The 23,793-nt window shown below is 45.6% G+C and overlaps 1 protein-coding gene across 1 annotated transcript; it reads left to right on the forward strand.

Annotated features, from left to right (window-relative positions):
- Positions 1–638: 638 nt before the first annotated feature.
- ZNF622 (zinc finger protein 622) lies at positions 639–20,385 on the forward strand. The gene is made up of 7 exons (XM_053397129.1): positions 639–1,038; positions 5,685–6,287; positions 7,819–8,076; positions 9,285–9,447; positions 11,737–11,849; positions 18,279–18,422; positions 20,071–20,385. The coding sequence occupies exons 1-7, from the start codon at positions 999–1,001 to the stop codon at positions 20,196–20,198; spliced, it is 1,449 nt and encodes a 482-aa protein (XP_053253104.1). The 5' UTR covers positions 639–998; the 3' UTR covers positions 20,199–20,385.
- Positions 20,386–23,793: the final 3,408 nt, after the last annotated feature.

Genomic DNA, 23,793 nt, shown 5'->3' on the forward strand with positions numbered 1-23,793 from the left:
GGATACCCCATAAGGGAAAAGGGCATATTTTTATTTACAAGCTTACTAGCTGCTTTGCTTCTCAATATTCTCTGGTTGGCCTCTGTTATTTTCTCCTACCCATAGGGAACCTATGTAAGGACTCTATATGGGCTCTTGGATACCCCATAAGGGAAAAGGGCATATTTTTATTTACAACAGCCGCCCAGAGTGGCTGGGGAAACGCAGCCAGTTGTCCGGGGTATAAATAATAAATTATCATCATCATCATCATCCCAGGCTGGAGCTGATGAAAGCTGCTGTCCAACAACGCCTAGAAGGCGCCAGGGTTAGCCCAGAGTTGGAGAGAGGACAGAGAGCGGACGGGGCAGAAGTGGATGCTTGTGTTTTCTCCCGAGCAAGCACCAAGTCCTCATCGCGCAGCGCCCGGAGTGGATACCGAGAGCAACTGAGAAGAACCCGAAGAACCAGACGCTGCCTTCCGTGGCTCTCGCGCGTAAAAGCGGCTGGCACCATGGGCTGGGGGCGTGCAAGCTGGGGCCCTCCCTCCTCTTTTCCAGCCTCCGCCTTGTGGGGCACGCAAAAGAATCGGTTGCCCCTCTTTGCGCCGCTGGAAAAATGGGGAGAATAACGCGGCGCAGCATGTAACCCTCCGTGCGCGCAGAGGGCGCGCGAGAGGAGGAGGAGGAAGCGGGAAACAGCCGTCAAAGCCTTCTTCCGCTTCCTGCGAGCGAGAAGGAAAAGCTTCGACGTTGAAGCGTGGCTGCGAGGCCGGGAAAAGGAAAGGGAAGAGTTGCGTCTTTGGAGCCGACAGCGATCAAAGTTCGGTGGAATCTTCGACGCTGCAACGTTCTCTTTCCCACGCTCAGCGTTCTCTTTCCCACGCTCAACGTTCCATCGCGCTGCCTTCTTTCACCAGCGTTCCGTGTCGTTCAGGATTGGAATAGCTGATATCTTTTTTTCTTTCTAATAAAAACAACTACTTTTGCTTCCGACGCGGCCTTTCCAGCCGCTGGATTATGAGCAGCAGCGAGTCGCCCGACTGTCCGGCGACGTCAGGTAGGATGGTGCAAAGTCTCTGTGACGATGGAGCCAGGTGTCCCGTTCACTTAGGGCGTGTCAGTTTAGGAGCTGAAATTGAATGTTTGCCTATTTATTCAGTGAGGGGGTCTGAAAAACATGTTTTGGGGCATGAGGAATTTAAACCTCTTATTTTTGTGACTGGACAGCATTTGGGTTTGTAAGGGTACATTTGATTAAGAAGCAAATGAACTGCTCTCGGAAGGCCAGAGAATTTTAATTTTGTCTTCTGAAAGTGTCAGGTAATAGAAAATATGTACAATATATAAATAAAAATATACCATATATAATATAACTGCAAGTACTTGCCATCATTTTTAAGGATTTGTATGCACTATTGCACACATTTTATTTACCAGCAAAAACTTAAGTTACATTAATTTAACCAAAGGACCTTTTGAATTCCCTAGTCACGTTACAACTTTTTAGCACCCCTCATTTTTGGAATATGGAAGTTGAAAAATTAAACAGGCCCTACCAACTAGTGCACTTCCTTCTCTTACTGGTTCTGTGGAAAATACTAATTGGGATTTACTGTGCCAATATGTACCTTAGTGTTACTTTGCTAGCATATTGTGCTGTAGGGGCAGATGGAGCTTATCAACCTGGAAAGACAGACCATCTAATTATTATTATTATTATTATTATTATTATTATTATTATTATTTATACCCCGCTCTCCCCAGCCAAGTCCGGGCTCAGGGCAGCTAACAAGCAATAATAAAAAACAAGTTGAATGAATACAACTTAAAAACAAGATTAAAATACAACAATTAAAATACTGAAACATTAAAATAGTAAAATGCAGCCTCATCACAGGAGAAGAAAGGAAAAAGAAGGAGGGGGAGGGAATCAAATTGGCTCCAAGCCAAAGGCCAGGCGGAACAACTCTGTCTTACAGGCCCTGTGGAAAGAAATCAGATCTTGCAGGGCCCTGGTCTCATGAGGCAGAGCGTTCCACCAGGCCGGAGCCAGTGTTGAAAAAGCCCTGGCTTTGGTTGAAGCTAATCTAACTTCCTTAGGACCCGGGACCACTAGGGTGTTGCTATTTATGGGCCTTGAGGCTCTCCGTGGGGCATATCGGGAGAGGCGGTCCCGTAGGTACGAGGGTCCTAGGCCGTGAAGGGCTTTAAAGGTCAAAACCAGCACCTTAAATCTGACCCTGTACTCCACCGGGAGCCAGTGCAGCTTGAAAAGCTAGGAGAAGGAAAACACTTTCCCAAACCTCCATGGCCTTTTCGGAGAACACAACACAAATCCAGAGTGGATTCCCTAAGATGGTTGGATGGTGCCTTGTATGGCTCCCTCTGGCAACTCCTGCAGCCAAGCTGATTCTGCTTTCCTTTGGACCACATCAGTGAGGCCAAGAGGGGAGTCTTGTTGTCCATGGAGGCACAGGTCAAATCTGTGTCCAGGGCAGCTGTTTACCAGCTCCATCTGGTACGTAGGCTGAGACCCTATCTGCCTGCGGACTGTCTCGCCAGAGTGGTGCATGCTCTGGTTATCTCCCGCTTGGACTACTGCAATGCACTCTACGTGGGGCTACCTTTGAAGGTGACTCGGAAAGTACAACTAATCCAGAATGCGGCAGCTAGACTGGTGACTGGGGGCGGCCGCTGAGACCATATAACACCGGTCTTGAAAGACCTACATTGGCTCCCAGTACACTTCCGAGCACAATTCAAAGTGTTGGTGCTGACCTTTAAAGCCCTAAATGGCCTCGGTCCAGTATACCTGAAGGAGCGTCTCCACCCCCATCATTCTGCCCGGACGCTGAGGTCCAGCGCCGAGGGCCTTCTGGCGGTTCCCTCATTGCGAGAAACAAAGCTACAGGGAACCAGGCAGAGGGCCTTCTCGGTAGTGGCGCCCGCCCTGTGGAACGCCCTTCCAGCAGATGTCAAAGCGATAAACAACTACCTGACATTCAGAAGACATCTTAAGGCAGCCCTGTTCAGGGAAGTTTTTAACGTGTGATATTTTACTGTATCTTTGGTTTTTATGGAAGCCGCCCAGAGTGGCTGGGGAGGCCCAGCCAGATGGGCGGGGTATAAATAATAAATTATTATTATTATTATTATTATTATTATTATTATTATTATTAGGGCAGCCCAGGACCTCCAGACACACTACCCAGGCTTGCGCTCCTGGGAAGTCGCTTTGGTGGTTTTACTTCATAGCATTGCCTCTTGAGACAGACAGATGCCAACAATATTGTGCTGATTTTGTCTGTAGGACTTCAAAGTTTTTTGTTTGGATTGTGCTGCATATTTAATTAAGCTCTATTTTTAGATCCACGGGGTGTGTAAAATTCCTGCCCTCCCAGGCTGCCTGTTTTTTCCTGTTAATATAAGGCATAATAATAATATTATAATTTATTATTTATACCCCGCCCATCTGGCTGGGTTTCTCCAGCCACTCTGGGTGGCTCCCAACAGATTAATAATAATAGTAATAATAATAAAGCAATAAAACATCAAACATTAAAAACTTCCCTAAAGAGGGCTGCCTTCAGATGTCTTCTAAAAGTCAGATAGTTGTTTACTGTATTTCCTTGACATCTGATGGGAGGGTGTTGCACAGGGTGGGTGCCACTACTGAGAAGTTCCTCTGCCTGGTTCCCTATAGCTTCACTTCTCAGCAGTGAGGGAACCGCCAGAAGGCCCTCGCAGCTGTATCTCAGTGTCCAGGCTGAACAATGGGGGTGGAGACGCTCCTTCAGGTATACTGGGCCAAGTCCGTTTGGGGCTTTAAATGTTAGCACCAACATTCTGAATTGTGCTCGGAAATGTACTGGGAGCTGTGGTGTTTGTATGGAGCCCCCGGTCGTATCACGGACTATTGACCCTTGCACCTCTAATCTGCTGCCACCAACCAGGTCCTCCCTGGTAAAATCACTTCAGTCTCAGTCAGCTTTTTAATTAATAAAGAAGAGTGTATTTTATTTCAGACATAAAACTTTTACAGCATACCAAACGGTGTTCCTCTTTACTTTCTTAGTCTCATGTTCCTCTCTCTATCTCTGCTACCTTCCCCCACACTCAAGGACCAACTGCCCTAACTGTCTTTCTATTACCAACTGCCTTTCCCAACCAGCCAACCCATGAAATCCAACCAACTACTCACCCACAACTCCCAACGAACTCCTCCCAGAACTAGTTTTATAGACCCACTGACTCCACTCCCCTGGGTCCTGTCTGTGCAACCTATTTAACTTTCCCCTCCAGCACTCTCTCATATATGTTAACGTCACAGGAGCCAATGTAGGTCTTTCAAGACCGGTGTTATATGGTGCCGGCAGCCACTCCCAGTCTGCAGTCTAGCTACCGCATTCTGGATTAATTGTAGTTTCCGGGTCACTTTCAAAGGTAGCCCCACACACATTGCAGTAGTCCAAGCAGGAGATAACCCGAGTGTGCACCACTCTGGCAAGACAATCTGTGGGCAGGTAGGGTCTCAGCCGGTGTGCCAGATGCTGATTTTGTTTGTTGGAGAAACCAGTGGGACTTCAAAGTGTTTGTTCAGATTGTACCACATGTTTCATTAACCTCTGTTTTTAGATCCATGGGATGTGTAAAATTCCTCCCCTCCCAGGTTGCCTGTTTTATTCCTGTTAATACAGGGGTACCTCAGGTTACATACGCTTCAGGTTACAGACTCCGCTAACCCAGAAATAGTGCTTCAGGCTAAGAACTTTGCTTCAGGATGAGAACAGAAATCGGGCTCTGGCGGCGCGGTAGCAGCGGGAGGCCCCATTAGCTAAAGTGGTGCTTCAGGTTAAGAACAGTTTCAGGTTACGTAAGGACCTCCGGAACGAATTAAGTACTTAACCTGAGGTACCACTGTACAGTGGTGCCCCGCAAGACGAATGCCTCGCAAGACGGAAAACCCGCTAGACGAAGGGGTTTTCCGTTTGCGATGCGCTTCGCAAGACAAATTTCCCTATGGGCTTGCTTCGCAAGACGAAAACGTCTTGCGAGTCTCGCCATTTCCCCCCGCTTCCCCCCCTTTTTCTAAGCTGCTAAGCCACTAATAGCCTTTTAGCAGCTCAGCCGCTAAGCCTTTAATAGCCACTAAGCCGCCTAGGGCTTGCCGATCGAAAGGTCGGCGGTTCGAATCCCCGCGGCGGGGTGCGCTCCCGTCGTTCGGTCCCAGTGCCTGCCAACCTAGCAGTTCAAAAGCACTCCCGGGTGCAAGTAGATAAATAGGGACCGCTTACCAGCGGGAAGGTAAACGGCGTTTCCGTGTGCGGCTCTGGCTCGCCAGAGCAGCGATGTCACGCTGGCCACGTGACCCGGAAGTGTCTCCGGACAGCGCTGGCCCCCGGCCTCTTGAGTGAGATGGGCGCACAACCCCAGAGTCTGTCAAGACTGGCCCGTACGGGCAGGGGTACCTTTACCTTTACCTTTAAGCCGCTAATAGCGCTAATCCGCTTAGCCGCTAATGGGGTTGCTTTGCAAGATGAAAAAACCGCTAGACGAAGAGAATCGCGGAACGGATTCTTTTCGTCTTGCGAGGCACCACTGTATAAGGCATGCCTAAGACCGTTGTGTTAAGCTGAATTTCAGGCTTCTGCTTGTCTTGGCTAACCTGTATTATGGCGTTTGTGTGTTCTCCTTCCTCTCCAGCCGTGGCGTCGTACACTTGCATCACTTGCCGCGTGGCTTTCAAGGATGCCGATGTCCAGCGTGCCCACTACAAGACCGACTGGCACAGGTACAACCTGAAACGGAAAGTCGCCGAGATGCCACCTGTCACTGCTGAGAACTTCCAGGAGAGGGTTCTGGCACAGAGAGCCGGGCTGGAGGAGCAGAACAAGGCAACTGCTACCTACTGCACGGCTTGCAGCAAGAGGTTCTCCAACTTCAATGCTTACGAGAACCACCTGAAGTCCAAGAAGCACCTGGAGCTCGAGAAGAAAGCCGTCCAGGCGGTCAGCAAGAAGGTCGAGCTCCTGAATGAGAAGAACTTGGAGAAAGGCCTCGCTCAAGAGAATGTTGACAAAGATGCCATGAATGTTGCCATCCAGCAAGCCATCAGAGCTCAGCCCTCCCTGTCTCCAAAGAAGGCTCCCTTCTTGCCTGGCGGTGCTGCTGGGTCTTCGGTTGCTGCGGAAAGTAGCAGAGAGCGTGCGGAAAAAGCTCCCCGGCTACAGTGGTTTGAGGAACAGGCCAAGAAGCTGGCAAGAGAACAATCGGAGGAAGAAGAGGAGGCCGATGATATGGAAGAAGGTAGTGGCAGCAGTCTTTTGGGGATTTTGGATGCTTTAGCACAGGAAAAGCCATCCATATAATAATAATAATAATAATTTATTATTTATACCCCGCCCATCTGGCTGAGTTTCCCCAGCCACTCTGGGCGGCTCCCAATCAAGTGTTAAAAACAATACAGCGTTAAATATTTAAAACTTCCCTGAACTTGGCTGCCTTCAGATGTCTTTTAAAGATAGGATAGCTGCTTATTTCCTTCACATCTGAAGGGTGTTCCACAGGGTGGGTGCCACTACCGAGAAGGCCCTCTGCCTGGTTCCCTGTAACCTCACTTCTCGCAATGAGTGAACCGCCAGAAGGCCCTCTGTGCTGGATCTCAGTGTCTGGGCTGAACGATGGGGGTGGAGACGCTCCTTCAGGTATTCTGGACCGAGGCCGTTTAGGGCTTTAAAGGTCAGCACCAACACTTTGAATTGTGCTCGGAAACCTACTGGGAGATCTTCTGGACTACAATTCCCATCATTCCTGGCCATGTTGGCTGAGGCTGATGCGAGGTGGTCAACAACAACATGTGTTTGTGTTGTTTGACCCCTGGTTTATTAGAAAGTCCCATTCATAGGCTTTGTACAGCAGCTAGTTCAAATCAGCAGTTTATATCTAGGCTGAAAATATAGAGCAGATAGGGAGAATTTGGGCTGCTTGAATATTTTTTTAAAAATTGTTTTAACAAAAAATTTATACCACTTGATTGTAAGAAAACCCCTAAGCTGGTTACAAAAATATAGAGCAATAAAATTATTGATAACAATGGTTAAAATACATGTATAGAAAAACATTCCGAAGGATTGTTAGAATTCATAGTAGCTCAAAGGAGGTAAAACATATGTAGCTTCGTCTCAACAGACTTGCCTAAAGAAAAATGTGGGGTTTTTTTGCCAATTATACGGCCTTCGCCCAGTATGCCTGAAAGAGCGTCTCCACCCCCATCGTTCAGCCCAGACACTGAGGTCCAGTGCCGAGGGCCTTCTGGCGGTTCCCACATTGCGAGAAGGGAGGTTACAGGGAATCAGGCAGAGGGCCTTCTTGGTAGTGGCGCCCGCCCTGTGGAACGCCCTCCCACCAGATGTCAAGGAAATAAACAACTATCTGACTTTTAGAAGACTTCTGAAGGCAGCCCTCTTTAGGGAAGCTTTTAATGTTTGATGTTTTATCGTGTTCTGTTGGGGCTGGGGAAATTATTGTTATTGTTATTATTGATTTTCCAAAGAAAAAAAAAAGCAACTGTCACCAAATTAATACAAAGTTAAAGCCTAAACAATAAATTTTTAAGCAGGCACTAAAAAGAAGACAGCACAGTGTTCTTAGGGAGTTTTTTTAGTGTTCGCCTTGAACGCTCAAGCAGCCCAAATGATTTTGGAAGCAATCAAGGGGGTGGTAGACCATTCATAATTATGAGCTCACTAGCCTGCCGCTTGTATTGAATGGTTAACCTGCATCTTTTGGTCGCATGAAAAGATTCCTCCTAAGCTTTTGCTTTCGCTTGGTTTGAAAGGTTGGGAGGATGTCGACTCAGATGAAGATCTGGAGGTCGAAGAAGGACCGATGGAAGGAATCCCAGATGAGGCCGAGGAGAGTGCGTCTGGGAAGGATCACCCCAGCTCAGACGCGATCCCAGTAACCGACTGCTTATTCTGTTCCCACCATTCAAGCTGCCTCATGAAGAATGTGTCCCACATGACAAAAGTCCACAGTTTCTTTATTCCAGATATAGAATATCTTGTGGATATCAGAGGTCTGATTAAGTACTTGGGTAAGTCTTAAGACATGCCAGCCTCAACTATCTCAAGCTCTCTTGTTGATTTTAAGAGGGCATCCTGTGGCATTCATCTCAGTGTTGTTCCTCAGAGTAAAATACATATCATTTGAAACAGGGTGGATTTGATTTAAATCAAATTGATTTAAATCACGATTTAAATCACTAGTCAGTAAGACTTCATTTAAATCATTTATTTTTTTACAGAAAGACTCCATCTTGTTGGTATAATCTTAATATTTACAACCAGATGAAGGTTTCATTTTTTGAATAATAAATTTTCAGAGTAGTTTTTAGAGTTATATATCAAAAATTACTGATTTGGTTATACTATTAGAAATACATAGATAATTATGATATTATTGTGAGGTGAACTGATACAAGGCTATTATATTTGTGGGGGACGCGGGTAGCGCTGTGATCTAAATCACTGAGCCCCTTGGGCTTGCCGATCGGAAGATCAACAGTTCAAATTCCAGCAACGGGGTGAGTTCCTGTTGCTCTGTCCCAGCTCCTGCCAACCTAGCAGTTCAAAAGCACGCCAGTGCAAGTAGATAAATAGTTGCTGCTGCGGCGGGAAGGTAAACGGCGTTTCTGTGCGCTGTGGTTTCCATCATGGTGTCCCGTTGCACCAGAAGCGGTTTAGTCCTGCTGGCCACATGACCTGGAAAGCGGTCTGTGGAGAAACGCCGGCTCCCTCGGCCTGAAAGCGAGATGAGTGCCGCAAACTTAGTTCTATTGTAACAAACTTAATTCTACTGTACAGACTTAATTCTATTGTCAAACTTAATTCTATTGTCAAACTTAAATCTATTGTGTTTTATGTTCACTTAGTACAGTATGTGAATTTGGTTTGGGACCGTAATAAATTTCATGCAGTCATGAGTGCCGCACACCCATAGTCGCCTTTGACTGGACTTAACCGTCCAGGGGTCCTTTACCCTACCTCTATACTATTTTATTTGTGAACATTTTTGTATTTACTGTATAATGTGAAGCAGGGGTGTTGTCCTCCAGATGTTGCTAGACTTAAAACTTCCACAGGGTTAATTGGATTTGGGAGTTCAGCAACACACAGGTTTCCCATCCCTGACGTACAGCAGAACAACATTTGGGCTGTGGAATGCTGTGAAACCACCAAATACGTTGCGTTAGCATAAGATGGGAGAGTACAGTGTGTGTATCTTTCTGCTCGCAACCTACAGGAGAGAAGGTTGGCATTGGGAAGATCTGCCTGTGGTGCAATGAGAAGGGGAAATCGTTCTACACGACGGAAGCTGTGCAGGCCCATATGAACGACAAAAGCCACTGCAAGCTCTTCACGGAAGGCGATGCTGCTCTGGAGTTTGCAGACTTCTATGACTTCAGGTGGGAATCGGCAGCGGCCAAATTTAGACACACAGCAAATGAAACATTTCAGTTTTGGCATTTGCATTGGTCTAGTATTGTGCTGGGACGCGGGTGGCGCTGTGGGTTAAACCACAGAGCCTAGGACTTGCCGATCAGAAGGTTGTGGTTCGAATCCCCGCGACGGGGTAAGCTCCCGTTGCTCGGTCCCTGCTCCTGCCAACCTAGCAGTTCGAAAGCACATCAAAAGTAGATAAATAGGTACCGCTCCGGCGGGAAGGTAAACAGCGTTTCCATGCGCTGCTCTGGTTCGCCAGAAGCGGCTTAGTCATGCTGACCACATGACCCGGAAGCTGTACGCCGGCTCCCTCGGCCTGAAAGCGAGATGAGCGCCGCAACCCCAGAGTCGGTCACGACTGGACCTAATGGTCAGGGGTCCCTTTACCTTTACTAGTATTGTGCTACTCGGGTAACATACACAAGCAAGACTCTCGTGGATGGGCAGAGTAACATTCTACTTCCCTCCTCCTGCTGCTGAGGCTGCTGTTGTTCCCTAACCATGATTGGATCCTTGCATTGGAGACAAGTCACTTTATTCTGCTGGCTCACAAAGTGTTCACTCACTGGAGCAGTGTGGAGCTGTTGTTAATGTGGAAGAAGCCTTCTTCTCGCTTGAGTGCTGACATGTCTGTTAGCCTCTTGAAAACCAGTGGCTTCCCCAAAAATCCATTTGACCTTTTAGAAGTCTGTTTGGCGACAAGCTTGCTTATATTGCTCACGTGAAGCCCAAACATTTTATTTCACAAAAATTTCTGCAGCAGTGGGACAAACGCTTGCTAGAGATTTAGCTGGACAAGCAAGGGTACTGGACAGCTTCAATCCTTTGGTGTAGGCAGCAGAGGGGAAATGTACATCGGAAACATGTTAAAAGGTCAGTTAATCTCAGCCCACGGGATAAGGTAAAGGGACCCCTGACCATTAGGTCCAGTCATGACCGACTCTGGGGTTGCGGCGCTCATCTCGCTTTATTGGCCGAGGGAGCTGGCATACGGCTTCCGGGTCATGTGGCCAGCATGACTAAGCCACTTCTGGTGAACCAGAGCAGCGCACGGAAATGCCGTTTACCTTCCCGCCGGAGCAGTACCTGTTTATCTACTTGCACTTTGACGTGCTTTCGAACTGCTAGGTTGGCAGGAGCTGGGACCGAGCAACGGGAGCTCACCCTGACATCTAGATTGTTTTAAACCTTTTTGATGGTGTTCAATAACAAGTTACTTAAATTCCCATATGTCTAGAAACAGTTCTGTTTTTTTAACTACCCAAGATTTGGACAATCATATTTTGGCTTAACTATATGTTATTACGCCTTTAGGCCATTTATTAAGATGGTATATTCAGCCAGGATTTGATCATCTGAATATAACCACTGTCTCCACCTTGCCACTGGTACTTAGTCTCCAGCGATAACCTTTTAGCTTAAAACCTACATTCTGTTAGGTTATTGTTCTATAGCCCCATCATATGGATACAGTGTGTTCTTTTACAGCAGACTAGAATAATAGTATAGCCCTGTTTGTTTGTTTGTTTGTTTGTTTGTTTGTTGTATCAAAATATATACAGCTGTATCATAAATATATATCACAGCAGTTTACAACAACATAAAAACATAAAACCAAACAGTAATATCATAAAGCCATTAAAAGCAAAAAGAGCTTTAAAACAGGCATCCATAGACCATTGTGGGTGACGGTCAGCTGGGACTGTACCATTCTAGGTTAAGGTGAGGGATTTCATTCTTGCTTATCCCCATAGAAACAATGCAGACTCCTTGCATGTAGAAAACTAATGCATCACAGTGAAAGCTATGCTAGAACCTTACTCCCTGGTATAAGTACAGGAGTTCTTCTATTCCTTTTTAATTTTTTCAAAGGGGAGCATTGAGATATGTGGTCCTCTAGCTCTCATCTAAAGTGTTGCAATCCTCTAGCTCTCATCTAAAACCTCCACGTTCCCTGATTTTCCTGTGCTTGGCACCTTCCTGTTTTCCTGGTCCTGGTACAGTTATACTACATGGCAGTTGTGAATGAGAAGATCAGCTTTGGGTGTGTTGAGAAGCCAAGTCTCATTCGAACGCTATTCCAGAACCTTGCAGTGGCTTTGGTGTCAGAGTTCTGGAGTATATGTAGCCGTTTGTGGCATATTAAGTCAAAAGAGACTTTCACCTCCTCCTCAGAAGTTTTAATGGGTAACCTGTGTACATCACTTGTTGGTAGCTGATCTTGAGATTGAGCTGTTATTTCTGTTTCATAGGAGCACTTATCCTGACTATCAGGAAGGAGATGGTGCAGAGATGTCTGAAGAACTGCCACCAGAGAAGAATTTGGATTATGATGATGATTCAATGGAGCTGATTTTACCTTCAGGTATGTGTATTCTTGAAATATACCAGGATCATCCCAAGTGCACACTTTACAGATTCAGTAGCAATTAGTGCAAGTCAGGGTGGGTGGTTCACACAGTTGCCTTCTAAATGACTTGCCTTGAAGGTGAGCTGTCCCTGCCTTTCCCCAGAATATTAAATAATAATACTAATTTTTTTATTTATACCCCACCCATCTGGCTGGGTTTCCCCAGCTACTACGGGTGGCTTACAGCATATCCAAAAACATAAAATATCAAGCATTAAAAACCTCCGAATACAGGGCTGCCTTCAGATGTCTTCTAAAAGTTGTGTAGTTTTTTTATCTCCTGGACATCTGAAGGGAGGGCGTTCCACAGGGCGGGTGCCACTACCGAGAAGGCCCTCTGCCTGGTTCCCTGTCACCTCACTTCTCATAGTGAGGGAACGAGCAGAAGACCCTCTGAGGAGGATCTCAGTGTCTGGGCTGAACAATGGGCGTGGAGACACTCTTTCAGGTATACTGTGCTGAGCCATTTAGGACTTTAAAGGTCAGCACCAACACTTTGAATAGTTCTCAGAAACGTACTGGGAGCCAGTGAAGATCCTTTATGACTAGTGTTATATGGTTCCAACAACCACTCCCAGTCACCAGTCTGGCTGCCGCATTCTGGATTAGTTGTAGTTTCCAGGTCACCTTCAAAGGTAGCCCCACGTAGAGTGCATTGCAGTAGTCCAAGCGGGAGAAAACCACTCTGGCAAGACAGTCTGCGGGCAGGTAGGGTCTCAACCTGTGTACCAGATGGAGCTGGTAGATAGCTGCCCTGGACACAGAACTGACCTGCGCCTCCATGGACAGCTGTGAGTCCAAAATGACTCCCAGGCTGCGCACCTGGCCTTTCAGGCGCACGGTTACCCCGTTCAGGACCAGGGAGTTCCCCACAGCCACCCGCCCCCTGTCCCCAAAAAACAGTACTTCTGTCTTGTCAGGATTCAACCTCAATCTGTTAGCCGCCATCCATCTGCCAACCGCCTCCAGATACTCCAACAGGACCTTCACCACCCTCACTGGTTCTGATTTGAAGGAGAGGTAGTGCTGGGTATCATCCGCATACTGGTGGACACCCAGCTTTTGCACTAATGCTATGACTGCGGTGTGGGCATGCCTCTGTCCAGGAACCAGCATCTGTTGGCAGATTTTGACCCCCTGAAGCAAGTTCCTTGCTCCATCAGTTGTTGATGGTTGTGTTGATGTGCGTGGAGAAGTCGAGTCTGTTGCAGTGGAATTAGTCAACAAGAACTTTGTGGGGCAGGGCTGTTGAGGACCTTTGTATCTCCTCCATCCCTAAGAGAAGAGTCTTAAAGAAAAAAGACCTCAGCCCAGTGTGTGCCACGTTATTGCCTCTCTGCCCGTGCTCTTCCACTCCGATCTTATAAGGCATACTCAGAAGAAAGTTGTGTTGACTTCAGTGTGGCAGCATTCACAGTGAGCACACTGAACGTTGTAGACTTAACATGCAATGTTCCGGTCAAGGTCTGAAGGCACAAGCTCTACAGCAGCCTTGGGAAGCCTTAACTTCGCTGCCTTAAGTTCCATGTTGAAATAAAATGGGATGTAATTGTACTGATCATGAATAAACGGTTTCTTCCATTACTTTCAATGCAGCTAATACATAGGGACAGTGCTAACCTTCCCATTTGGTTGACATGCAGCAGCAATCACCTTGCAAAATTTCCAGGCTTCCGTAAGCTTGCTGGTCATTTTAGTATGTGTGTCTTTAATATTACGCTGCCTGAGAAATGGAGAAATCGCTTCCCGGCTTTAAAAATCTCATAGGAGAGGTCTGCAGGCGGATGACAACACAGTTCTGCTGTGACCCTGGCAGGTCTAGCCTTGAGGTCCACATTTATGTCACTCTGAAGGAAGTATGTGCTTTAAATGGGAGAGCAAAACAAAGAATTTGATTGAAACCAGCAAAGTGGAGTGTGAGGTCTCAGGATTCTGCCCCTGTTAGAGTTCTCTTTGACTGATTAAAAATCCTTTTGGGGACAGGAAAGTTCTTTTTTATAAAAAGAGAAGAGAAGAAAATTGGTGGTAACATATGATAAAGGTGGGCTGCAAATGAAATGAAATGCTCTCTTCAGAGCCTTTTGAGTGATTTCTAGCACATTACAGTGCAGCGTCATCACATACTGAGGGCAGTGCTTAAAGAGAACACTCCGTGATTTGTATGTTTATAATCAACACACTTTTGTATAGGTGATGTCTAGCTCAGCTTGTGATTCATTCCTGAAAATAGAGGTGTGTAGTGTAGAAAATCTGACCCTCAAGCTTTTAAACCATGGGTAAGCAAACTAAGGCCTGGGGGCTGGATCTGGCCCAATCGCCTTCTAAATCTGGCCTGCGGATGGTCCAGGAATCAGCGTGTTTTTACATGAGTAGAATGTGTCCTTTTATTTAAAATGCATCTCTGGGTTATTTGTGGGACATAGGAATTCATTCATAATTTTTTTTCAAAATATAGACTGGCCCCCCACAAGGTCTGAGGGACAGTGGACTGGCCCCCTGCTGAAAAACTTTGCTGACTCCAAATTTAAACCGTTGATGCAAATATTTAAACATGTAAGCCACTAGATGGCACTTTCGGGATTCTAGCATTCTGGTTCCTGGACTCTGCTTGTTTACTAGAGATTGTTCCCATGACAAACGTTGTTCGAAGTGGTCAACACATTCACATGGGTGTGGAATACGATAGTTTCTATTCCAGTATATCAGACTTGGGTCGCAGTGTGCATGTAGGGAACACATCCAGTTTGTCATGAGGACAGTACAGTGGTACCTTGGGTTACCTACGCTTCAGGTTACACACTCCACTAAGCCAGAAATAGTGCTTCAGGTTAAGAACTTTGCTTCAGGATAAGAACGGAAATCGTGCAGCGGCGGTGCAGCGACAGCAGATCGCCCCATTAGCTAAAGTGGTGCTTCAGGTTAAGAACAGTTTCAGGTTAAGTACGGACCTCCGGAACGAATTAAGTACTTAACCCGAGGTACCACTGTATTACAATATAGCAACCTCCCCTCTTTTGAAGAGAGGCACACTGGAAGTCTCTGATTGTTCAAAGCTCCCTTCTTGTTTCAGCCAGTTAGTTATTTGTGTTCTTTCACCTCCCCAGATACACAGACACACATATCCATGATGATCTTGTGCTCTTTTTGCTTTGGGGTAGCTCTGAACTATAGGCTCTGTTAAGAATAATTTGCCAGAGGAGAATTTTGACCAAGCATTACCGTTGAGGGCTATGTTTCTAATGCTGTGGCTGATTCAGCGAAAACAGTTTTAGTTCTTGCAAGGCGTTAGCTCTTAATTTTGCTGCTAGGGTTTTACAAAAATGATAATTAGTAAGCAGAGCAACATGAAGAAGTGGCATTGAAAATACATTAGAGCACAGGGTGGATTTGATTTAAATCAAATCAATTTAAATCACTAGTCAGTAAAACTTGATTTAAATCATTTTTTTTACAGAAAGACTCATTCTTGCTGGTATAATCTTAATATTTACAACCAGATGGAGGTTTCATTTTTGGAAGAATAAATTTTCAGAATAGTTTTTACAGTTATATAAAAAATTACTGATTTGGTTATACTATTAGGAATACACAGACAGATGATTATGAAATTATTGTGAGGTTTAATAAATTAACTGTTTATATTTGGACAACTTTTCTTCTGCACTTTATTGGAAGGAGAAAAATAATGATTTCCTTACAAAACAAGAACATTATAGCATATGGATCCATGTTTGTTACTGATGTGGTTAAACATTTTTTAAAATAAAAACCCCCCACTTAGACACATGAAAAACTTAAAACAAATCCTTATTTCCTGATGACTAGCCTTTGGACTATAATGTAACTTAAATAGAAAACTATCTTTAGAAAGATTTTTCCTCCAAAAGCATTTTATTTTCAAATTCAATTTAAATAAAAAAATCCGATTTAAATTTTTAAAATCTGATTTTTTTGATTATTATTTTTTAAATCATTGATTTTTATCCACCCTGATAGAGCATCGCTTAACCAAAACTGAACAGGGAGAGAGTCTTGATTAGCCATTTTCCCTATTTGTTGCATGTAGTCTGCTATGGCAGTACGTAAAGAAAGGGGTGTTCAACTCCCCACCCCCAAATGTGTGAAATCCTTAGTGAAGTTCTGAAGAGCCATTGCAACTCCCTGCAATGGGATGAAATGTTGAAGTTCTCAGAATGAAGTGAGAACCACATTCTTAGCATGGTTGGGAACTGTTTTGGGGACAAGGGGGTCATATTATCCCAGTGGAAATCTGTCGGGGCTGCATTCCAATAATGGTTGAGGCCACATGCAATCATTAAACACACACACAGCTGTTTCCCATGGAAATAGAGGCATATATTTAATTTTTAGTAACTCGAGCTTCACTGTCCATTTTCTCTGTGAATAGTTTTTTCCAAACTGTGTTAAAGGGTGTTGGGACTTTTCCCCCTAAAAATCTGTCATCCCTATGCAGAAAGCGAAAGACTTTGCAAGTCCCTCAGAAGAATGCAGATTATAAGCAGAACTGCAAGCTCTGTCTAATGTTTTACAATTGTTTATGTGCTGTAAGCCGCCCGGAGTGTCTGGGGAAACCCAGCCGGGTGGGTGGGGTATAAATAATAAAAAAATATTATTATTACTACTACTACTAAACATTTGTATCCTAAAACTTTCATGCAGGGATGCAGCTACAAAATACATGGATAACTTTTTGCGTATTTGCAAGGAGTAAAAGTCTGTCTCTCCCTGCTCAGACATTTCCATCTCTACCATGATATTCTCGCAGCAGAACCGTTAGCAGAGGAGGGAACTGCAATTGTATGCTTTACACATCATCAAAAACCCGTTTTACCTTCTTCATGCTGAATAGCTGGTGGCTGGATTGCAGGTCCACCCTCACCCCCGCCCAATCCCTGATTTAAGGAAGTAAAAGATAGGTCTTTCTGTGGAATTGGGTGTTTTCTATACACCCATAGTTTGTTGGTGCTAGAGATGTTCAGGTTTGCGTTGTGCCTAAGTAAGTATTATAAACAACCAGGATCTGCCGTATCCCATGTGGAATTCTTCTTACCTGGATTTTAGTCTACAGTGTGTTACGGCTAAAATCTGGGTGCGGGGCTACTCTGCCACCCAGCTCGTCGGACTAAGTCCGCGGGTCCCTGCGGAAGAAAATGAGCTCAGCCGGGCACAGGAGCAAACTGCAGAAGATCCAAGTTTATTGCGCAACAGGTTCAAGACAAGATTGAACCGCGAGAAAGGGGTGACATGAACTTTTGAAACTCCCTCCATGTCCCAGAATACAGTGCAAAATACATCCCAGTTACATCATGAATACATTAAGGAGAGGTTGGGTTACACCGGATTAACATATGGAGGAGGGAGGGGGGAATATGCAGAGCTGGAGATATGCGCAGATAAGCGCTTCCTGAGTGCCGGTGATGGGAAGACAATGGTCCATGTATGCATAGTCTGCCACCTGGCATTGCCCGGAGGAAAGGCTTGGCAGAGTGATTTGACAGGATTAGGGTCTTGACACCTTACTTGAGGGATTATGGAGGACAGGGGAGGTGCCATAGAGTCCTAGAGAAATTGAGCAAATTGGCACGTTGATTTTCTATGGATTTTATAGATTTTAGTCCCTTTTGACATTGACAATTGGGAATAAATGGATATATTGTAGCGAAGAAGAAGGTGAAGAAGACATGCCCCCCCCTTCCGTAACAAGTGGTACCTTGGTTTTCGAACGTCTCCGTTGACAGACATTTCAGTTTTCAAACACCGTAAACCCGGAAGTAAAAGCTTCGCTTTTTGAACAAGCCTCGGAAGTTGAACATGCCACATGGCTTCCATATTGAGTTTTCCGTTTTGAGGCTTCCGTTTTGAGTTTTCAAATGTTTCGGAACTCAGAACGGTCTTCTGGAATGGATTACGTTCGAAAACTGAGATACCATTGTACGTCGTTTAGTCTTGTTTGGTATAGTAAGCTGCCCCTTGCAGATCTTGCAAACTGGAAAGGTATGATGTAAATCTCTACATGTTCTTTACATAATATGTTATTGACAGTTACTTCTACCCTAAATGGCATTGTCTACCCTCCCTTATGGCAGTGGTTCCCAGTTAGGTAAGTACTATGGACTCCCTATTTTTCAGAAGCCAAGCCATGGACCCACTACTTTTGAAAACGTTGATATCTCTATGGTAGTTTTTGTTATGTAAATGGTTTCACGGATCCCCCGAGTGGGTTACGTGTTCCCGCAATTGGGACCCACTTCCTTATGGGATTCTGAGTTTCACGGTGTGGCTAATGATATCCCCATTTTCCAGTTTACCTTTGTTTTAAAAGCTACTCTGTTGCTTTAATATTCACATTTCCTTCTTACAAAGGTGCCCGGATCGGTCACCGTTCACTGATGAGATACTATAAGCAGCGGTTTGGTTCTTCAAGAGCTGTGGCTGTTTCTAAAAATAAACATGCTGTGGGCAGAGTATTGCAGCAATATAAAGCTCTGGGATGGACAGGCAGCACAGGTAAGCAAACAGCATTAGTGCGTTATATCAATACAGTTACTTGAGAGGCATCTCTTTCAGCCATAAGAAGGGACATTTTCCTGGAAGTAGCTAATTATAGTAGCTTCCTGCTATTCTGAACTAGTTGGTATACCTTTTCAAAGAGCTGGTGTCTCTTAATTCCATGTGTGTAGCATCTGTCTAGAGCTTTTTTCAAAGAGGACCAGATTTGATGAAGTGAACATATGTGAGGGCCATAGCTGTCAACTTACAGATTTGAAAATAAGGGACCAGCAGCCTCAAAAATAAGGGATCATCAGCCAAAATAAGGGATTTTCCAAGCACCGGTATATTCAACGTCTGAGCCCCTCCAAGCCAAAGGCAGATAGCTCAGCCAGCAGCCAAACGAAGCCTCAAGCAGTGGTTCCCACAGCGCAGCAACCCGGCAAAGGGGATGCAGCAAGGAAAACCACCGTCACCTCTCCGCTGGGAAGCGCTGAGCAAAGGCGAGTCCCCTGGCAACGCGGCCGACTTGATCGGCACAAGGCATGCAAGCTCCACCACCCCCATTGTTCTTAGACTTCTTATTGGGTGAGCAGCCCAGGCAAGCAACACAGTTGGAGCCTCCCTCCTCCCTGGCCGGCAGGGAGAGAGGGAGAGGAGCTGCTTCCTTTGAAACCCGGGAAATTTAAGGGACATCATTAATAAGGGACAGCAGCGCGACACAGCGCTGGGATAAGGGACTTTCCCACCAAATAAGGGACTGTTGACAGCTATGGTGAGGGCCAACCAAAGATATTGAAGTTTTTTTAGGATTGAAGTTGTTGAGCTTTTGTTGGGATTTTACCCCAGGAAATAAACTGCTATACAATTTTACCCCAAAGTTGTTGAGGATTAAAGTTTTACCCCAGGAAATTGACTGCCCTCGAAACGGACTTTGGACATGCCTGGGCTAGGCATTCTGTTACTTCCCTCTGCACCCAGTTGTGTGTGTGTGTGTGTGTGTATCTATTTATTCTTTGGGAATTTTTAGAGGTTTCTGGATAACTGCTTTTAGAAACAGAATGCTGGGCTAGATTTAACTGGTTGACAAATTTAGGCATGCTTCCTGGGCCCAAATTCAACACATCTCCCAACATCAACTGCATTTTATGTAGGAAGCCGCTAGACCTGTGCAGACATCATTGTAGGACTGGGTGCTTCTATTCATCGTAAAAGTTGCTTTGCCTTCAGGTTGAGTGTTGAATGTTGGAAGGTGCAGTTGGATGGCACTGTGGTTTAAACCACTGAGCCCCTTGGGCTTGCCGATCAGAAGGTCAGCGGTTCGAATCCCCATGACGGAGTGAGCTCCCATTGCTCTGTTCCGGCTCCTGGCAACCTAGCACTTTGAAAGCACACCAGTGCAAGTAGATAAATGGGTAGCTCTGTGGCAGAAAGGTAAATGGTGTTTCTGTGCACTCTAGCTTCCGCCACGGTGTCCTGTTGCACCAGAAGCGGTTTAGTCATGCTGGCCACATGACCCGGAAAGCTGTCTGTAGACAGACAGCGGCTTCCTCGGCCTGAAAAGCGAGATGAGCGCCGCAACCCCATAGTCGACTCTGACTGGACTTAACCATCCAGGGGTCCTTTACGTTTACCTTGAATGTTGGCTCTTTCTCCATAACTTCAGGAGCAGCGCTGGTTCGTGAGCGTGACATGCAGTACCTTCAGAGGATGAAGGCGAAGTGGATGCTGAAGACCAGCATGCAGAATAACGCTACAAAGCAGATGCACTTCCGCGCGCAAGTCAGGTTCTGAGAGTGCCCAGCGATAAGCATGACTAGCCTGAGCTTGCATCGTTCTTTCTGCAATACTGTGGAAGGAAGATCCAGTCGCAGAGAAGTGTGGTACTGCATGCTGCTGTTTCAGCATGTTTCCCAAGGAGATCTCAGCCCGGTGTAACTGGTTGTCAGACTTCAAATCAATAAAGCCTATGCATAAGAAAGCATGTTTTGCTGGTTATTCGCAGTATCGGCTCTCAAGTATCTATGCTGTGCAGCTGAGTTGCAGTTCAGGCAGTTGAAAGGTTTACTGAGGAAGTGTCAAACACTTAGAACAACACTGTTAGGTGAGGGGGTCAGTTTTATCCACACACGCATACCTTGGATCTTGAACGCTTGGCTCCTGAACAATCGAAACCCAGAAGTGACTGTTCTGAATGTTCTTTTGGAATGTTCTTTTGGAAACACCCAATGGGGCATCCACGGCTTCTAATTGGCTGCAGGAGCTTCCTGCAGCCAATCAGAAGCCGCACTTTGGTTTCCGAACATTTTGGACTTCCGGAACGGATTCCATTCAACTTCCAAGGTACGACCGTATTGCAGGGAGCAGCTGCTCAGAAAGAGGAGTTTGCTTGAGAGAAATTTGCAGCAGATGAGAACTTCAAACCAGGGCCTTTCTAACCCACACCCAGGCCAAAACGCTATACCAGTTCTTCCTCTGTTTCTGAACACTAGGGAACAGTGAGCCCGGAGCTTGATAATTCACAGAAAAGAGACTACGTTGATAGGTAGGGAAGCAGGCCATAGCAAAAGAGGCCTTGCTGAAGTGTGTGGGGATGAGAGACTTTTGAGCAGATTAACTGGCAAATAGTTTCCGTGATTTCCACAGAAGCCTTGCCTCCAAATTCTGAGCCTTTAACACTTCAGTCCAAATCCTTGACTTTGTATTAAATCCCACAAATTCCAGTGGGGTTTAGTGACTTCCTAACCAGTTTTAAGACTGCATTGTGAGAGGTTGCAATGACCACTTTCAGCAGTGATTAATCTGTTACTGGCAGCCGCCTGGAAGTTGCTTTTCTGTGGCGATGCTTTTATATTCGTGGATGGCATGGAGACGAACTGGTGACATGCTTCAATTAAATTGCATCCTAAATCGAAACCAGGGAGACATAGGTGTCTTACTCTGCCTTGAATCCCCCTTCTACCAGGTTTGTTTTGGTGGTGTTGTTTTTTGGTCAGTAAATATATGACAAAATGCAACATCAGCCTTCCCCAACATGGTGCCTTCCAGATGTTTTGGACTACAATGGCCCTTGGTCTAAGCCAGCACAGCTGACTCACTTCCATGAAGGGGAGGCATGCTACAAGTGTTTCCTTTCTACCATTGTTTGCAGTCTTGCACCATGTTTCCCTAATGCTTTGCAGGAGAGCACAGACTCAGGCTTTTAAGAAAACACGAATAGGTTAAGTAGGAGGAATCCTTTTGTTGTTTAGTCGTGTCCGACTCTTCGTGACCCCATGGACCAGAGCACGCCAGGCAGTCCTGTCTTCCACTGCCTCCCGCAGTTTGGTCAAACTCATGCTGGTAGCTTCGAGAACACTATCCAACCATCTCGTCCTCTGTCGTCCCCTTCTCCTTGTGCCCTCCATCTTTCCCAACATCAGGGTCTTTTCCAGGGAGTCTTCTCTTCTCATGAGGTGGCCAAAGTATTGGAGTCTCAGCTTCAGGATCTGTCCTTCCAGTGAGCACTCAGGGCTGATTTCCTTAAGAATGGATAGGTCCATGGGACTCTCAAGAGTCTCCTCCAGCACCACAATTCAAAAGCATCAATTCTTCGGCGATCAGCCTTCTTTATGGTCCGGCTCTCACTTCCATACATCACTACTGGGAAAACCATAGCTTTGATATATGCAAACTTACCTGGCTCCCTTTGTAAATCTTCTAGCTCTACCCGGGCTCAGCAAACTCACTGCAATGCTTTTGAGCATCACTTGGAGGAATATTTTTCGAGAGATAACCAGTCTGACTCCATCCCAAGTGGCCTTTCTCACAGAAACATCGTGATGCATACAATTAACATTCATCACACTCGAGTGGGCATCTCGAGAGAATAAAAAAAAGGGGAATGCAAATCAGTATCACAAAAAACTGCCTGACCTCTGAGCTTATAATGCCTGCTTCAAGATCTTAGCCTCAGAGCTTTAGTCTTCATATTCATTTGCAATAGAGCTCTGCCCCGCCATTGTTGCAAAAGCATAGACAGCTAGGTTCCTATGTAAAATAAGTTCAATAGATAGTGTCATTAGATAATCCACTGCCAACGCATTTCTGTCCCTCTGCACCTGTTTCCAGATCTGGAATAACAAATGAGAAGATCTTGAAAATCATCTTAAGGGTGAAAGTTGATCATATGTTAACTTACATGTTCACCGTATTCCTCCTAATTCCCTTACCTTGTGTGGAAACTCTTTAATGAAAATGCCACAGATAGTTAAAGGTCGAAGGCTTGGTTATAGTAGGGTTGCCATATTTTGAAGAGCAAGAAAGAAGACACATATGCTGAGTTCTACTTTTAACTAGATAGGGACTCGGGTGGCGCTGTAGGTTAAACCACAGAGCCTAGGGCTTGCCGATCAGAAGGTCGGCGGTTCAAATCCATGCAACGGGGTGAGCTCCTGTTGCTTGCTCCCTGCTCCTACCAACCTAGTAGTTCGAAAGCATGTCAAAGTGCAACTAGATAAATTGGTACTGCTCCGGCAGGAAGGTATATGGTGTTTCCGTGCGCTGCTCTGGTTCGCCAGAAGCGGCTTAGTCATGCTGGTTACATGACCCGGAAGCTGTACGCCAGCTCCCTCAGCCAGTAAAGCGAGATGAGCACCGCAACCCCAGAGTCGTCTGCGACTGGACCTAACGGTCAGGGGTCCCTTTACCTTTTACTTTTAACTAGGGATCACTATGACGGCTCTGATTTTACATACCCATTAAAAAGAAGACGTATCCTGGGAAAAGAGGACATATGGCAACCTTAGAGGAAGGTTTTTGCCTGATGCCTAAAGATGTGTAATGAAGGTGCAGAAAAGGTTCATTCTTATGTTGCCACCCTTCGGGTCACTTGTGGAGGAGGCACACAAAGAAAGACCTCAGAGTGGTGATTGAAGGGTTTGTGTTGGTTCATATGGGGAGAGACATCGTGGTCCTTAGCCATTTAAGGCTTTGTAAGTAAAAACCAGCGCTTTGAATAGATATCCTTTTGCAGGAATGGCATTTGTCCTCTACTACTTCAGCATTAAAATCTAGGAAACTGAATTATTTTATTCTGCAGCAGTTTACGGACTGAACAATGTTCAAGAGCTGTTCAGCCCATGATCTTAAAAATCCTGTCTACAAGGAAACTGGCTGAGTTATCTCTACTTGCTTCTAGGTTTCTACCCTCCACAAAGAACAGTGTGTAATAACAGCAGCTCTCACAATGAGTGTTGTCAGTGAGTCAGCAATTTATTCCTCTTGCTAGAGCTGGGCAGTTCTTGCTCTCGGCTTACGTTTTCAATGATTGTTTCTTGCTGACTTCCAGGAGCCTCGGCAGGCTCTATTGAAAAAAAGTGAAAATCCAAGAAGACTAACCATAAAAAGG

Source organism: Podarcis raffonei, chromosome 7, assembly GCF_027172205.1.
Source record: "Podarcis raffonei isolate rPodRaf1 chromosome 7, rPodRaf1.pri, whole genome shotgun sequence".
Taxonomy (NCBI): Eukaryota; Metazoa; Chordata; class Lepidosauria; order Squamata; family Lacertidae; genus Podarcis; species Podarcis raffonei.

Excerpts from the sequence above, each read along its gene's own strand:
- ZNF622 (XM_053397129.1), top strand. The coding sequence starts at position 999 with ATGAGCAGCAGCGAGTCGCCCGACTGTCCGGCGACGTCAG. Across the intron at positions 1,039-5,684 it reads CGACTGTCCGGCGACGTCAG|CCGTGGCGTCGTACACTTGC; the intron begins GTAGGATGGTGC and ends CTTCCTCTCCAG. Across the intron at positions 11,850-18,278 it reads GGAGCTGATTTTACCTTCAG|GTGCCCGGATCGGTCACCGT; the intron begins GTATGTGTATTC and ends CTTCTTACAAAG.